The sequence below is a fragment of the Sinocyclocheilus anshuiensis genome, unplaced genomic scaffold (assembly GCF_001515605.1).
Source record: "Sinocyclocheilus anshuiensis isolate Anshui unplaced genomic scaffold, SAMN03320099.WGS_v1.1 scaffold200, whole genome shotgun sequence".
NCBI classification, from domain to species: domain Eukaryota; kingdom Metazoa; phylum Chordata; class Actinopteri; order Cypriniformes; family Cyprinidae; genus Sinocyclocheilus; species Sinocyclocheilus anshuiensis.
In genome coordinates, this window is record NW_015558595.1 from 1057828 (window position 1) to 1075487 (window position 17660).

A 17660-nucleotide genomic window follows, 5' to 3' on the forward strand; every position below is an offset into this window, starting at 1 on the left:
CAGATAGAGCTGTTAAACAAAGGAATTAAAATGTATACAAAAAGTATTATAATGATTGCTTTTATATTGTTAGTAAGGCAAACATTATAATAATAATTTCTCATTTGCCGTCAGCATTCAGCAAATACGCATTTATATCATTTAAACAAATCTTTGAATGACTAATGAACATTTAATTTCACAAACCTTGCAGACTTAGTCGAATCTAGTTGAGATCTTGTGAAGTGTGCATTTGTATCCTGCATGATTGCGTGTTCTCTGTGTGACGGTCGGTCCGTTTGAATGGAATGCTGACAGGAGGAGAGTTCAGCTTCACTGGAGACGCGGGATCGACAAACTTTAAACTGGTGAATTCAAATTATACTCCGCTTTATGCATTTGCCCACTGTCATATTCTTGTCATTTTCATTGCGTGCTGTATGTAAAATGAGTGTTACCTTGGCTTTATTTAAAAAAAAAAAAAAAGATTCCCAATGCACACAAACTTCCCAGAATACTGAGTTCCAAGATATCGGCATCGGCTGTCAAAAAACCCATATCGGTCGACCACTACTTAGCGTATGCTCCGGTGAGAAGTGAGGAACACGGAAGCACAGAGCAGAGAGCAAAACAAAACACCTGTCACGAATTAGAAGTACAAAACGAGGATTTGTAAATAAGAATGTTGGAGGATTTCGATATTAGCCAAGAGGAGACCCTTGCTGTAAACAAAAATTGGTTCTCGCGAGACTAGCATATTCTCACCGGAGCTTACGCTACACCCAAGTCATCCGCTGGAACACCACTCTCTTCAAAATCTTGAGACCCATTCACGGCCATTATAAAGCTTGGAAGAACCAGGTAATTTTTTAGTATAACTCCGATTGTATCTGAAAGAAGAAAGTCAAATAGACCTTGGATGGCTTGAGGATATATTGGCATGATCTTTTAATTAACGTGGAATTACTGGTGTAATTTATTATTATTATTTAAAGGGGTCATGAAAAGCAGTTTCAGATTTTTGTATTGTGTTTCTTAAGGTTAGTTTATAAAGTTGGCAAAGTTATTGTACCAAAAAATAATTGTATATTTGTAAAGTATTTTCCTCATTCATACTCTGTGAAACACACTAAATTTCAAGGGGTGCTACCTCTTGCAGAATTAAAGTAAACGGCCACTGCTGTGATTGTCAACTTCATTGCACTGTATCCAAGCTGTATTGTCTTTTACAGCATGTTGTGTTTTGAAACATAAGATGGGAAGCACTGTGATAGAGGCATATATATATATATATATTGTCCTTTATTGCTCCTAACAGCTCAACATGCGGCATTAATTTGTTGATAATTGCTCTGCCCTGCTGTTAACATGCCGCACTCTCTAAGAGCATGTTATATAACATCTGCAATTCAGCCCACGCTCATGGCCATCCAGTGTGGCACAGCCAATGGCAGCTGTCAGCTTTCATTTGAGGGTTGAAGGACACTCTTCAGCTTTGGAGAAGAAGTGTCAGCGTGCGTGATAGACCTCAGCAGACGTCCGCCGCACAGTTCCCCCTGTGCAACCTTAGGACTTCAGAAATGACATTGCTGGTGAACCCTAATGTTTGAACGGCTGAAATAGAACGTCCTTTTCTATCTGACTAAAGATACTTGTCGTTCGGTGGTCAGGCTAGAACAGGAGCCCACGCTTTATTCCATGTATTGTACTATAAGACCCTGCACTATTCTCAGCTCAGAGATGGCTTTATGTAACAGTGACTGTTGTATAATGCCTTCAGCCTCTTCTAATGTGATTATCTTTTTTCCCACTCCCTGTCTGCTTTTGAACAAGACCCCAGTCATGAGGTTAAACTTAAGCAGAGACCCCAACCACCACCTCCTCAACAGGGTCATCCCTTAGACCTATTAGCAGTTGCTCATTTCCACGGGAATCAGGTGACGGGGAGCCTCTCCTAGCCAACGCAACAGATTTTTCCAGCTCTTGTTGCTCTGGAAATCAGACGTCGGAGGCATTAAGTAGGGATGCACCGAAATGAAAATTCGAAATTGAATTTTTTTTTTCACCATTGCATAAATTAAATAGCCAAAATGTGCTTTTTACTGTTTTGTCCTCTTTTTCAAATAAAAAATCAATTACAATCAACTATTTAAAAATGTTTACTTAACACTGAACATTTTAGCACGATTTAACTTAAAATTAATAAGTTAGTAAAATATTTTTGTGCATTTTTGAGACTTGAATCAGGCATGTATTTTTTTACTGTACAAATAAAGGCAGCCTTGCTGAGCAGAAGAGACTTCTTTTAAAACAGAAAATATTACAGATCCCAGTCTGAACACTATATGTGAATGCTATAATAAATGTATTAATATGAATGTTGATGGAGTTGTTGCTTTTTCTCGACTTTTCAGAAACCCGCAGGAAGATCTCAGTGCTTCTTTTTGTTGACAACAGCATGCAGATTTATGATTCTCATTACGAATTTGGGAAGATGCTTGTCGCACATATCACATTGTCACATGACTTTAAAAAAAAATCACAAAAATGTTACTGAGCAACTGGCGAGTAACAGTTTTAGCGCAGATTTTCCTTGTGCTTTGGACTTTAAACCCTGGCGCCGCGAGCTCGTGCAGCGCTGTCAGAATGCATGCAATTCGTGCGTGCATTAGAAAATATAACATTCTGCAGTTTATTTACTAATCGTTTGAGCTAAAGTGAATGCTTTAGTTTTAAACCCAAGCTCCTGTCCACTGCTTTTGACTGTTGTTTAGTGCTCTTGTGGAGGTCAGTTTGTCTCTTGCTTTTTATAGAGGCTGCAAATTCTCCTGGCACTTTTGTTCTACCTGTTTTTACTCGTTACGTGCAGCCGAGAGAAAAGAGCCATTGTGCTCATCAGCTGTCTGTTACACAATGCACTCAAACCTATTAAGAAGGAAAGACAAAGCAAAGCTGTTTTTCCCCCCTCCGTTGGCCGTGTTGAATCAGCAGAGCCACTGGTGATATCTCTACATGTTCACCATTTTGAGCAATCTGCATCTCGAGAGGCTGTCCACAGTCTCAGGTTGCTGAGAAGTGCTGGTGCTCTGGTTTGCTCTGGCAAATAAAGGACTGATGTTCTCAAGCAGAGAAGTCACACGGATGGCAGCACGTGTAGTTTGGGTGTGTGGCGTTGTGACCGAATTACGAATGGCCACTGACATGCGCTTAGAAATCACCAGCTCTCTTTGAAAGTGAATGGCTTTTGCAAATCACTGTGCTTGTAAACAAACTTTAAGGCTCCTGTTATTGCTTAAAAAGTAGTAGTTTTAAAAGTAGTTTTGTTTCATTTTGTGGTTTTTGTTTTGTTTTTTGGTTCATATTCGTTATTTATCTTAAATCCTGAAAAATGCTATTTTAGTAACACTGCTAAATGCCATTCTTTGCAGATCTTAATATAAATATCCATCCTTCATACTGTACCACCTAAATTCAATTCAGTTTTAAATTGAGCAGTTTTATGATTTTTTTTATCTTTAATATCAACGATTTAGTGGTTACCGACCATAGCATGAATACATTTATCAGCTTATCTGTATCAACCAGAATTTTAATATCAGTGCATACATGGTAATACCATGAATTTTGAGTATTTGATTCTAAGGAAGCTGGATTTGTATTTGGAGACCAGCTGTAACCGTATTCCTAACCTCTTACCTTGGCAGCAAATACAAATCTCCCAAGAGTTTTGGAGAATTACTGTCCATCACCCATTTACACCAGAAAAGACTATTATATTGAGGCTTCTCTTGATGAAGCCATGTGCTTAACTCTCCTTATTTCTTCCCACGATTGGAATTTTCTTGCAACACAGAACAGCTCTGTCATGGGATTTGCACAGGAATTCCTACAGATTTCTGTCCTATGGCCCCATCTTTTTCACTTACTTCCAACTCTTTGGTCAAATATGGGCCCCATCTCTTCAACTAAACTGATCAAAATCTGTCACTTTAATCACATCACAGTTGACTTCCCCCAGCAGCCGCACCTGCCGGCCATTCAGTCGGGCTTGTAGCCGTATAAGGGATGTGGCATGATCCTCACGCTGTTCATTTGTAATCTGAGATGCCTCCTTTTACGTTCATTATTCTGACAAAAATGAAAGGTCAACTAGCTGTCAGCTATATTTCTGTATATATAAAGCATTGATCTTGTTTTGGTTTAGCACTCAGTGGAGATGTTGCTAAGCATTTAGAGACATGGTAAATGGTCGCTTACTTCAACGTTACATGCTGCAAAGTTTCTATTGTTGTTTCCTGTTTAGCTTAATGCTGTCAGGTCTCTGCATGCCTAAGTACATTTCAGGTTATATAGACTAGAGGCACAGTGACCCATTTGGCAGTCCTCCAGTGTGGACTAGTTTACATGTTGTGTTTTCGGAACAATAAAAATAATTCAAGTATGCATCGAATATTTTTATGCACACTTGAATGTTAAGTGATAATATCAAAGTAAACCTTAGAATGTGAATTTCCTGGTAGTTTAAAGAATGTATATCGTATTTTGAATGCACTGTCTATCAGATAGTAGTCAATAAAAGCTGTTTATTTAGCTTTTTATGTATTTTTTATTTAATATTTGATTTTTGATGTTTAACATTATGTACAGTTTTTAGCCTAATAGGCACAATTTTTTTTTCTCACGAACTTAACCTTTGACACTATTTAGAGTAGACACACTAGTCATTCCTGAAACTGTTTACCTTGTTACACTGTAGTCAACCTCTGTGGTTGTTAATTGGAGTTAAGCACAATGGCGAGAGCCATTCAGCATTCTTAGCCCATCAAAAAAAAACAACTTACCATGCCGAAGTGCCATATATATTTTGCTTTGCGTATAGTTAGCCTTCTTGGATGTCCTACAGTTTGGGCAGGTTAAGTGTATGTACTAATCCTAAGGATCTGCCTCTCCCTCCATCTTGCTCCAGGCGTGGATATCGAGTCGGCCAGGAAAGAGGAGGAGCGGATCATGCTAAGGGATGCGCGACAGTGGCTTAACAGCGGCCAGATCAATGACGTCCGGCACGCCAAGTCTGGGGGGACCGCACTACACGTCGCTGCAGCCAAGGGATACACTGAGGTTTTAAAGTAAGTTTGCTTGCCTTCAAAAGAAAGATTTTGCCGTTTTGCCAGGATTCAACGTGATAATATTTGTGGTTATTTTTTTGCCAGCAAGTGAGATTTAGCAGCTAGTGGAGGTAGAAACAAATGAAACTTTGGTATTGCAGGTGTAGAGGCTTTATTGCTTTACTTGGGTCATCCCATACTTCACCTTTCAACTCTTTCAGTATCCCAAGGGTCTTGTATGCAGGGCGAGACAGTTTGTAACCTGTTTATCTGTCTCCATTACAGTAGATTATCGTGAGCTGTTGAACAAACACAGCTCAGGACGTGTGTCAGGAGTTAGGCAGCATCTCTGTTTATGGTGCCTTTGGATGTCAGAGTTGAATGACTGTGACAACTGCTCCATCTGCCGCTGCACCAAAACGAGAGGATTGTAACCGGATAGACTTGCTTTTTTGGGTGTGGAATCTCAGAAAACTTCACATCTAATGCGAGCCCATTGGTCCACACAATATCCCAGGCCTTTGGCAAATGAGGCCAAGCTTAGATTGCGGCACCAAAATCCAAGAAACCCAGATTTGTCTAATCTCATCATGCTATTTCTGTCGTCTCTGACTGTTTGCAGGCTTTTAATCCAAGCAGGGTATGATGTAAATATTAAAGACTACGATGGCTGGTCTCCGCTCCACGCTGCTGCACACTGGGGCAAAGAAGAGGCCTGCCGGATACTAGTAGAGCATTTGTGTGAAATGGACATCATCAATAAAGTGGTATGGGATTTATGGTTCTGTCTGTGCTGCTAGCTTCTGTGTAGTCTTTGAATTGAACCCTTACAACCCGTCGCGTTTTGGTTCCCAGGGTCAGACGGCGTTTGACGTAGCTGATGAAGATATCTTGGGATATTTAGAAGAGCTGCAAAAGAAACAGAATCTGGTAATTTCTCACTCTCATCAGATCTTTAATTGTAAATGTAATTTGGCTTTGTAATTGTGAGCTTTGTCTTGATGCGGCCTGTGTTTCAGCTTCTGAGTGAAAAGAAGGATGTTAAGAAGTCTCCTTTAATAGAAACTACGACTACTGGGGACAATAATCAATCTGTGAAACCACTGAAGAGGTAAATGGCTCCTGCTCACTAGAGAGAAACCACCATGATGGGATTGATATACTGTTTACTCGGTGTCTTGACTTTACCATAAATGCGAAGGAAGGAAACATGCACCTGAGTTGACTAGGGGTGTTTTCACACCAGAGCTTTTGGTGTGGACACAAATATGTTTGCAATCAGAGTTTGGTTGATGAAAATGTTTTTTCCAAACTCAGGTGCGCAGCGGAGTCTGCTTGAAAAAGTGGTCTAGAGTTCAGCTCTGGTTCTTAATCCATTTTAAATGGCAAAACCTAACCAAGCTGTGCATCTGTGCTTTAGTAAAGAAACACTTCTACTGGAGCCAGAGAAAACTGCCCCACGAATCGAGACTCTGGAGCCAGAGAAGGTGGATGAAGAAGAGGGTGAGGGGAAGAAGGATGAGTCTAGCTGCTCTAGTGAGGAAGAGGAGGAGGAAGACTCAGAGTCTGAGAACGAAGCAGGTACCTGTTTGAAACATTGTCCGCGACACACTTTCCCAACTAGCTTTGTGCTAATCTGTAAGGTCATTTACTCACCGTTTCTTTTTTTTTCTTTTTTTTTCAGACAAGACCAAGTCTTCTGTTCCGTCGAGCATTTCCAACAGTACACCTGCACCTGCGCCTCCTAGTACCACCGTCATGTCCCCAACTACCCCAAGCAACCAGGTGACCACCCCAACTTCACCTACCAAAAAGGTACATATTCCCCCCTTGAGGGTGCCTGACCCAGACTTCTCCTTGGCAATATCATTTATTCTCTATGTGTAGCATGTATATTTGAGCATGTGTCAGGAAGCAAGAACGTTGGTTTCGAACGAATGTTATTGTCTCAGTTTCAAGGTGACTTGGTTTTGTAACACAGTGAAGGAGTTACAGATTCATAGTGTTACGTGGCATCAGCGCAGCGCGGTCGCAAAATACTAAAAAATCAACTGATCTACGTCTTATTCAGGAATGTCAGTGTGCAGTGAATTCTGGGACTGTGCACTTGAGAGGAGAGAAAATGTCTTCCACGTGTCTTTACCATGTACCTGCTGCCCTCTGCTGGACAGTAAGGGAATTTCATCAATGTCAGGCTTTCATCAGACAACCACACCATTTGTTAGAAAATGCTGTTGTTCAGAACAAATTTGATTGCACATTAGCCACATTTATTGTAACTTAATGTAATTCAATTATTAACTTTTTTAAATATAGTTTTTAAAATAATCCTAATATTTTTCATATTAACCTTAATTATTCAAGTTTAATATTTTTTTGTTAAAGGAACACTCCACTTTTTTTGAAAATAGGCTCATTTTCCAACTTCCCTAGAGTTAAACTGTTTTCGAATCCATTCAGCCGATCTCCGGGTCTGGCGGTAGCACTTTTAGCTTAGCTTAGCATAGATCATTGAATCTGATTAGACCGTTAGCATCTCGCTCAAAAATGACCAAAGAGTTTCTATATTTTTGTTATTTAAAACTTGACTCTTCTGTAGTTTCATCGTGTACTAAGACCGACGGAAAATGAAAAGTTGCGATTTTCTAGGCCGATATGGCTAGGAACTATACTCTCATTCCGGTGTAATAATCAAGGAACTTTGCTGCCGTACCATGGGTGCAGCAGGCGCAATGATATTACGCAGCGCCTGAAAATAGGCTTATTGGAAGTTACCTAGCTAGGACTATTTTCAGGCGCTGCGTAATATCATTACGCCTGCTGCACCCATGGTACGGCAGCAAAGTTCCTTGATTATTACACCGGAATGAGAGTTCCACCAGACCCGGAGATCGGCTGAATGGATTCGACAATGGTAAAACTCAACTGTTTAACTCTAGGGGACAAAAATAGTGGAGTGTTCCTTTAATAATTTGAACTTGGCTTCGTTTAATGCTAGTTGGATTAGAAATATTGATTGAGTTTTAATGACTTTTCAGTTTCATCATGAACACTGTATTTCAACTATTTGCACCTCAACATATATATAATGTATTCAAAGAATTGAATTTCCAAGGAGACGTCCTTCCTGTAGTTTAGGTCTTCCTGTAACTCAACCGGTAGAAGGTGACAAACAAACAATGCTGTGTCATAATCTGCTTATGAGTGTTGAGAAGGTATTTTAACATCCAGGAAGTAATTTTTGTAGTGATTTTTTTTATGCCATCACAAGCTGATTTTGATCCTTTTTAGACAATTTTAAACCAAAAAAATAAAATAAAGATACATTTATGGCCCAGATATGTGCAGTAAAAATTATTTTAAATGCACAAAATACATTGATTGCTATACGTATAGACCGGTGTGATATAAATCATTATTCTTTGTTTACAAATGTTTATTTTTTTTATGATGTATTTTTGTGTATTGTTCTACAAGACAAATGCTGCATTAAAAAAATCAGCTTTTTAATTGCATCTTAAATTCAAGCGTGCCTTCTAAATGGCAGGAGCTCTCAAAACATTGTATGCTGTGACTGGGCTTTCATTTGATCTTTTTCTTTGCTATCTCTTTTTCTCTGTCACTTGTGCATCACTGCTTTTTGATTTATTTCATTCAGGGGTTCTTTCTTACTTTTTCTGGCTTTTTTCTTCACACTCATCTGTTTTTCTCTCTCTACTCATCTTTGCTGTTGTCTTGGATGGCTTTAGTCTGATAACATTACTGCCCTTGTGCCTGGGGGGGAGCCAGGCTGTCCTGCGTTGTGGCGTCAAGGCTTGCGCAAAACTGGCATTTCACTTGTGCCCAAAAAAGCGATGGTGAGGCCTCGGTGTGTTCAGCATTGTGATTCCCGCCCACCCTATATGTTCTCCCACGTGACCACATCCCTAACCAATCAGATAACTGCCCAATCCAAGACCATTTCCTCTTCCTGTCACTGGCTCACTGCATGGTGTTGTCGTTTTCAGTCGCGGGTGTGATGACGTACTGCTTTCGGTTGAAAATCATTATGATATTATATTTTTATACCTGAATGTGGTGGACTAAATATGACGGGGTGACTTCAATGCTGTGTGTACTTTGATAAGGGTGAATTCATTTACCATTGACTCTAAACCCTAACAGGTCACCAGGATGCTGACGAGTTAGCAAAAACTAACATCTCGATTGAAATTGGGCATGTTTGGTTTTGTCATCTGTGTTGTTATTCAGTATGCTCACTATCTTAGGCCTAGTGCTCTTTTAAGTAAACGATTGTAATGCAAATGTGCATTTCTGAAGCAATGAAAACCACTAAACGGTTCAAAACGGCCCCCACAGCTTTCCCTTGAAGTTTATTTTTGAATTTTAGCAGCATTAGGGCTGGCCATTGATTGATTGTTTGATTTATTAAAATGGGTATTTATTTATTTGTTTATTATAAAAAATATTATAATTTTTTTAAATGGCTATTAATTTTTATTTATAAAATATGGTCACACTTTAATTTGAGGACTAATTCTCACTAATAACTAACTATTAACTACAACTTTTGCCTCAACAAATGCTGCTTGTTAATAGTAAGGTAGTTGTTAAGTTTAGGTATTGGGTAAGATTAAGCTATCTAAAATATGGTCATGCAAAATATGTGCTTTATAAGTACTAACAAACAGCCAATATGTTAATAATATGCATGCTAATAAGCAACTAGTCAATAAAGAGAATTGGTCCCTAATTAAAGTGTTCCCTGAATATTTTTATTTTTATTTTAAATGTATTTAAATATTTGTATATATATATATATTTTTTTTTTACTTTGCTATTACTACTATCTATTTTTTTTATTTTTTATAAAATATTGTATTTATTTTTTAAATACTTTATTTATTTTAACTGTATTTTTTAATAAAAATGTTTAATTGTGTATTTTTTTAAGAATATTTACAATATACTATATATTATTTTGTTGGCAGTTTAAAATTAAGCAACATTGTGTTTTTTTTTTTTTGTGTGTGTTTTTTTGGCCATTGCATTTCCTAAAGATCGAGCTAGTGGATTTTCCGATTAGTTTAAATAATTTCAGAGCATATACATAAATATTGAGATGTACATACAATTCTGAAAATATCAAAACCAATGCTCCCATATTTATGCCCTGCTTTGACCTGTCAGGCTGATCCGATTCCCTGTTCTGAACAACCCTTAATGTTGTTTTACAATGTGTGCTCTCTGTGGTCTAGTAAATACCATCACTGCACAAGTGTGTGCTCTAGATATTCCTGTGATAAAAATATTATATGGTTGGAATTTGGGCTTCTTAGAATGTTGACCTTCCCTAATTGTAAATTGCATAAAAAAAGTCTTGATATACTCCCAAAACGAACTAACTTTTGTTTTCCACTCCCATCCCTTTCTTTATCTGTTGTTTGTCCTCCTCAGGTGAGCACACCTGCAGGGAAGGTGTCTCCTAAAGAGGAGGAGAGGAAGGATGAGTCTCCTGCATCGTGGCGACTGGGCCTGCGGAAAACCGGCAGTTACGGAGCACTGGCAGAAATCAGCACAACTAAAGAGGCACAGAAAGAGAAGGACACAGCCGGGGTGATGCGCTCGGCTTCTTCTCCTCGCCTCTCATCCTCACTGGACAATAAGGACAAGGAAAAGGTCTACTGGAATTTAGTTGTTTAATTTGGGGTGATATATTCTTGTAAACCTTTTAATTGGAAGGGTGGAGCTGTTTGCGTTCATTTCTTGAGATCATTTGCACTCTTGTTTCCAAATTGATAAGTTTTCTTGAGCCACAACAACATCAACTGACACGTCTTTTTCATTTATTTACACAGGAGAAGGAGAAGACACGCCTGGCATATGTTGCACCAACCATCCCGAGGAGACACGTTAGCACATCGGACATTGACGAGAAGGAAAACAGGTAAAGACAGGATGCAATTGGGAGAGCGCCTCCTACTGCTCCATGTTGTGTGTTGCAGTGTGAGAAGCACACGCTCAAGTGTAGCATGTTTTTGTGGCTTATGCACAACATTCATCTTGTACATGAGAAGACTCTCAAATGTCTTTTATTAGCATCTCTCAAAATACTATGATGAGCGATGTTTTGACAGAAGTTAGTTTAGCACTGTAATAGATTTATCAACAGTTGTGCTCTGGAATCGGATGTGCTATTTGTAGCATTTGGTTCTCAGGGATTCGGCTGCTAGTCTGGTACGTAGTGGCTCTTATACCAGGAGACGCTGGGAAGAAGACCCGAAGAACAGCGACGGAACCGCCTCACAAAACAGAACCTCCAGCTATCAGCGCAGGTTAGCTTTTATTCTAGTAACGATATTGGTTTTACTGGCTAGGGGCTCAGACTTTCAAAGAGATGGGCAAAAGCCAGTCGCTGTTTCCTGCTGCTCTGATATGCTTCTAGAACCTTTATGTTGCTGTCAAGCATTTATAGCGGCTTCTGTCGGCTTGAGTTTGCGTGTGACGCTTCGATTGTAATTCTAATTCATGTTAATATTGCCATCCCATAACCATTGTAACTATTGTAGTTTAGATACATAACTAACTAACAGCTAACTTGAGTAGAACTGTAGAGTCTTGGCTCCCTGTCATTGTATGGTCTTTTAGTTAGTCTTTTGAGCATGGTATTCATCTTCCAAATGCATGTCTAAAATGCCAAGATCGCACAAACATGATGATTCCCTTTCAAGGAATTTGAAAAGAATATAAATTCCTGAAATACAAAGGCAGCTGTATTTTCATGCATACATTTAAAATATAGTAAATATAATGAAATAATAGAATAGAGTAGAAAAATAAAATATTATTATACTATTACAAAAACAATTATGATATTAGATAACATGTTGTAATATGCCTTTATTTACCGTTTGGGGTCAGTAGAGTTTATTTTGTTTAAGAAATTAATATTTAATTCAGCAAGAATGCATTACATTTGTTTAAAAGTGATAGTAAAGACATTTGTATTGTTAGCAAAGTTTTCTATTTAAAATAAATGCTTAAAAAAAACAATCACGGTTTCCACAAAAATATAGAAACAGCACAATTGTTTTCAGTGCTGATAATAATAAGAAATGTGCACATCTTGAGCAGCAAATTTGCATATTAGAATGATTCATGAAGGATCATGTGACACTGAAGACTGGAGTAATGACTGCCATCACAGAAATACATTACATTTTAAAAATATATAAAAATAGAAAACAGTTATTTTAAAATGTAATAATATTTCACAGTATTACTGTTTTACTGTATTTTTGCTCAAATAAATGTAGCCTTGGTGAGCATAAGAGACTTCTCTCAAAAACATTCAAAAATCTGACCGACCCCAAACTTTTGAATGATAGCATGTTTAAGTCAAATTATGAAGTCAAAACTATATGCAGATTTGTTTATTTATTACAGTTTCACACTCGAGCTGTCAGTAGAACCAAAAATAATCTGAATAATGAATATCATGATTTTCGATCAGTTTTTAGAAATGGAATTGAAACCGTACTTTCATTAAATGTCTTAAATTATAAATATGCATATATTTAATTAATATTTAGACTTTGCATTCTAACTTTGATGGACATAAAAAACATTTAGTAAAATTCCCTCAAATTTTCCCTAGTTTGAAAACCCTGGTCTAAAGATGAAAGCACCCCAAACCATCCTAATGACCCGAGCGCTTGTGTGTCATTGTGTAACGATGAATTTGCATGACTGCACCTGGTTTGGTTTCGTACTCTGATAAAAACAAAGCATGCTGGAGTGTTGGATCTTTATTTTATATAGCATGCTTATTAGGGGTGTAACGATTCATCGATATGGATCGATACGATGTCTGACGATACGATGCATCGATGCCACGCGTAAAATATCGATATCTGTAGTATAAATAGGCACCTTTATTTTGGCACTGTCCACATTTTCACATAATGTCCGTCTATGCATTACCGCCAACGCGTGCATTCTCGTTCAAACTCACGTATCAGGACTCGATATAAGGACTGCCCGAAGGCTCAAGGTGAGAATAAAAGACGCTCGGAATTGTTGGCGGAACAGTCGAGCACTGTGTGAGAAGTTTTCTGCGCACGCACACAGACAGCCGCGTCTACACCGCACGAATTGAGCTAAAATTGAGCTCTCTTCCGCTTTTTTGTGCATGGATGAATAAATACAGACAAAATTACATCAAAATGCACGTTTTGGCGAATATCCTAGTAAACATATGTCTTAAGACAAGCATATGTCTTAACGTAAACGGTTGAGAAAGAAAAGGCATGTGTATCAGTATATAAAATCTGTGCTTTCGTTCTTAAAGTGAAAGCAAACTAATAATAAATCTAATGCCGTCAAAGAAAAATACAAGTGCTCACTGCTCCTGACTAAACCTTTGTAACATCAAAAATGATTAATCTATATTTAATTTATACAGTGAGGACTATGCAGTTATTTTACATTTGATTATTACATTTCTGTAGCGTACCTGAAAATTTCTTTTAGACTGAGCTGAAAAACCGGAAAAGCACTGTTTATTGAACTTGTGTCTTTGTTATATTGTATTTATTTTCTGCTATTGCTTGTAATTTGGTTATCTGTAGAAAAGATTTTAGCTCTGAGCCCATAGCAGCCAGAATTGATGCCACGCGTAAAATATCGATATCTGTAGTATAAATAGGCACCTTTATTTTGGCACTGTCCACATTTTCACATAATGTCCGTCTATGCATTACCGCCAACGCGTGCATTCTCGTTCAAACTCACGTATCAGGACTCGATATAAGGACTGCCCGAAGGCACAAGGTGAGCATAAAAGACGCTCGGGATTGTTGGCGGAACAGTCAAGCGCTGTGTGAGAAGTTTTCTGCGCACACACACACAGACAGCCGCGTCTACACCGCGCGAATACTAAATTGAGCTCTCTTCCGCTTTTTTGTGCATGGATGAATAAATACAGACAAAATTACATCAAAATGCACGTTTTGGCGAATATCCTAGTAAACATATGTCTTAAGACAAGCATATGTCTTAACGTAAACGGTTGAGAAAGAAAAGGCATGTGTATCAGTATATAAAATCTGTGCTTTCGTTCTTAAAGTGAAAGCAAACTAATAATAAATCTAATGCCGTTAAAGAAAAATACAAGTGCTCACTGCTCCTGACTAAACCTTTGTAACATCAAAAATGATTAATCTATATTTAATTTATACAGTGAGGACTATGCAGTTATTTTACATTTGATTATTACATTTCTGTAGCGTACCTGAAAATTTCTTTTAGACTGAGCTGAAAAACCGGAAAAGCACTGTTTATTGAACTTGTGTCTTTGTTATATTGTATTTATTTTCTGCTATTGCTTGTAATTTGGTTATCTGTAGAAAAGATTTTAGCTCTGAGCCCATAGCAGCCAGAATTGTTTTTCCAATTGTTTATTTTCTTTATTATTTAAAAAAAAAAAAGTGTAGGCCTAGTTTTTTTGTTGTGAATGTCCCAAATTTCAGAGAAATTATCATGTTATATATTTTGGTTGCATTTGCGAGTTAATAAAAATGTAGATGGTTATTTAAAATAGGTAAATAATATCATAATATCGATATATCGATCAATATACTCCTGTATCGAATCGAATCGTAATCGTATCGTATAATTTTTTGAGGTATCGGCAAATATACACACACACACACACTCACTCACTCACTCCATGTCCTCCGTGTGTCTTTGTGTTCCCCACACGTAGCTGCTTGCCATTCTTTCTTTTTGGGGATTTATTTGCCTATGGGGTATAGAGTTATACTATACGTTAGAATGGACTGAATATAGTGCTGGGTGATATATTAAAATATCGCAATGTATTCGTCAAAGTTGAAGAGATGCTAACAGTACCTGTGAAATTTCACAACTGACAATTCCGTTTTGATAGCACAGCAAAGAAAAAATTCAATCAAATATTGCCAAATATAAAGTCTACAGGGTATTGTTTTAATTCAAATATTTCTCAGATGAGTAAACATTAACTAAAAATCAAAGATGCAAATTAAGTAAAGTAAGTGCTTGAAATTAAATATAGAATATTGTCAGTACTTAGATTTCTTTATATCGCCCAGCCCTAATTTTTTTGTTTTATTGGTTTGTTTGCTTATTAATTTGTCTTTTTTCATTTTATTTTTAATCTGTGCTTTATTTGACCTGGCTCGGGTTTGTTTCTTTCTGTTTTGTTTTGTTCATTATGGACCTTGCTCAGGTTTTCAGAATGAGGGAATGCTTTCCTGTTTTCTCCTGTGGTACTTCTTTTGAGAGCGATCTTGCTCTCCTCTTATCTTTGGTTTTGTCCCTTGATTGTTGTCTGTGTTGCTGTAGCGGGTCGTTTGGAAGGAGACAGGATGATGCTTTAAGTTCCACTTCTTCCTCCACCTCCACAACAACGACCTCCTCTGTTACCTCACCCACCGGACATCGCAGCCTGCTGTCCAGGTATGAACACACACAGCCAATTAAACATCCAAACTAAACACTCAGAGTAAGTTCTGTTAGTGAATTGTGTCGATGCATAACAGGTATTGGGCAGAAGAGAGTACGGACAAGGAGAAGGAGAAAGAGTCGGCCACGGTCATCCCCACAATCAACACTGCAGCCACCACCACTACCACCTCCACTACTGGAACTGTGCTGGGCTCTGACGGACGAGAGAGACGCAGGTACACACACATGCACTGCAACATGTTATCACTGAGAGCGTTTTTGCATCAACAGGCAGATTTTTTGATGTCTTTTATTTAGATTCTACATGTCAACATTTTAAATTCAGTTTAAACAATGTATGATGCTGCAGTTCCTAATAAAGGAAGAACTGTCTTATTTATTCTCTAAAGCCTGTTGTTACTCTCATTAAAGCTGCCCTGAAGAGCCTCAACAAAAGTGCGTGTTGCTTCAGTTGGCGACATTTAACTGAGAGGATTTCGTTTCTTTGTGTTGTGTCTGTAGATCATACCTCACCCCTGTGCGTGACGAAGAGTCCGAGTCTCAGAGGAAAGCCAGATCCAGACAGGCGCGGCAGTCCAGGAGGTCCACACAGGCAAGTCTAGACAATCATCTAAACGCCTCTGCAGGAAGTCTCTCTAATAATAGGCAGATCCACAGCGCTGTTTACATGATTCTATCACTGTTTTTTTTGAGAGATTTTGTTGGTTCTTACTTCGGTTTTGGAATATGCTTCCTGGAACAGCTCTGCGATGTGGCAGGGATTTATGGGAGAAATAACCGTTTACAACAGAGAGAAAACTGAGTTTTTCCTTCTTCAAAAGCAAGGCCATGTTTCCTCATTGGGTATAACTAAGGGCTCAACATAAAACACCATAATAGAATATTTACTTAAATTATACATTACATAATCATGTGGTAATGCCTGTCTTCAAATCATCTTCAATTGGGTGAAGTTTAAAGCTGTTGAAAAATGAAAATGCCCTTTTGTGACAGTTTACGTGTACATGTATAGTTTTCTACATGTGATTTTATTATTATTAAAATTATTATCAATTTATTATTGATATATTTGAATACATATTATATATTAAAAAAAAATAATATATTTAAATGATTATAATTAAAAAATATGATTAAAAATATATATTTAAAAATATTAATCATAAGTAAACATTATTGATATATTTTTATTGTAGCATGGTATCATAGTACTGCCCAGCCCTGGTTCTAATTAACAGAAGATATATTGTTGCAGTTATAAAAATAATGACAACATAATTGAGACCATAACAATTTGGGGGGCTATTTAGCAGACTCTGAAATGAATGGCATGATTTTGAGCCTTTGACCTTGTTTTTTTTTTTTTTTTTTTTTTACAAGGAGAAACAAGAAGAGAAGAAAGAGACAGAGAACAAGGAGGATGACTACAGGTCCCGCTACCGCAGCTTTGAAGAGGTGAGGAAAACTCCTTTCTTTCCCCGGTCACAGAGAATTCTAACTAGCATTCTAGTTTTTTAATGTCACATGAATTTCCTTTTTTTTTGTCCTCCAGAAGTACCGGAGCACCTCCTTGGCCTCGACCACCACGGCCTCCTCCACCCTGCCTTCCTCCTCTTCTCTGTACAGCACCTCCACTCTGAACCGGCCCAACAGCCTGAGCGGTCTCACTTCCACCTACAGCCGCACCACACGTGACACTGAGAGAGGTACAGCACACAAACGTACTCAAGACATAATGTCCAAGTCCTCTTTCATCCAAACAAAAGAATAGATTATATACATAAAAACAATGAACTTGCCTGTTGATGGAAGTATTTCTTGTGACATGAAACTTTACAAAACTTTAGTTTTAAGACAATGTACAGCAGTAATTATCACTAAAGGAGAGCCTCAGGTGAACATCATCTCACCTACAATGCATCTGCCAACACAAATGTACCAGTTAGACAAATGCCAAGTTCCTCCTTTTTTTTTTATAAAAATTGGCTGCTTATTTTGTTGGACTGTTTTTGTAGGACTTTAAGGTTCTTCCTCTGTCTTTCATCTTGTATAGTCAAAGAACAGATT

At 37.9% G+C, this 17660-nt stretch overlaps 1 protein-coding gene across 1 annotated transcript in view; it reads left to right on the forward strand.

Moving 5' to 3' along the window:
* Positions 1 to 17660, forward strand: part of LOC107680011 (protein phosphatase 1 regulatory subunit 12A-like) — an 85114-nt gene that overhangs the window by 55841 nt on the left and 11613 nt on the right. Inside the window, exons 4-18 of the mRNA XM_016475754.1 lie at positions 4946 to 5105; positions 5707 to 5851; positions 5940 to 6014; positions 6104 to 6195; positions 6505 to 6665; positions 6769 to 6899; positions 10542 to 10763; positions 10943 to 11031; positions 11303 to 11419; positions 15471 to 15584; positions 15668 to 15808; positions 16095 to 16185; positions 16977 to 17048; positions 17146 to 17299; positions 17459 to 17487. Coding sequence (XP_016331240.1) covers positions 4946 to 5105; positions 5707 to 5851; positions 5940 to 6014; positions 6104 to 6195; positions 6505 to 6665; positions 6769 to 6899; positions 10542 to 10763; positions 10943 to 11031; positions 11303 to 11419; positions 15471 to 15584; positions 15668 to 15808; positions 16095 to 16185; positions 16977 to 17048; positions 17146 to 17299; positions 17459 to 17487 — 1793 coding nt within the window. The remainder of the gene's footprint in view (positions 1 to 4945; positions 5106 to 5706; positions 5852 to 5939; positions 6015 to 6103; positions 6196 to 6504; positions 6666 to 6768; positions 6900 to 10541; positions 10764 to 10942; positions 11032 to 11302; positions 11420 to 15470; positions 15585 to 15667; positions 15809 to 16094; positions 16186 to 16976; positions 17049 to 17145; positions 17300 to 17458; positions 17488 to 17660) is intronic.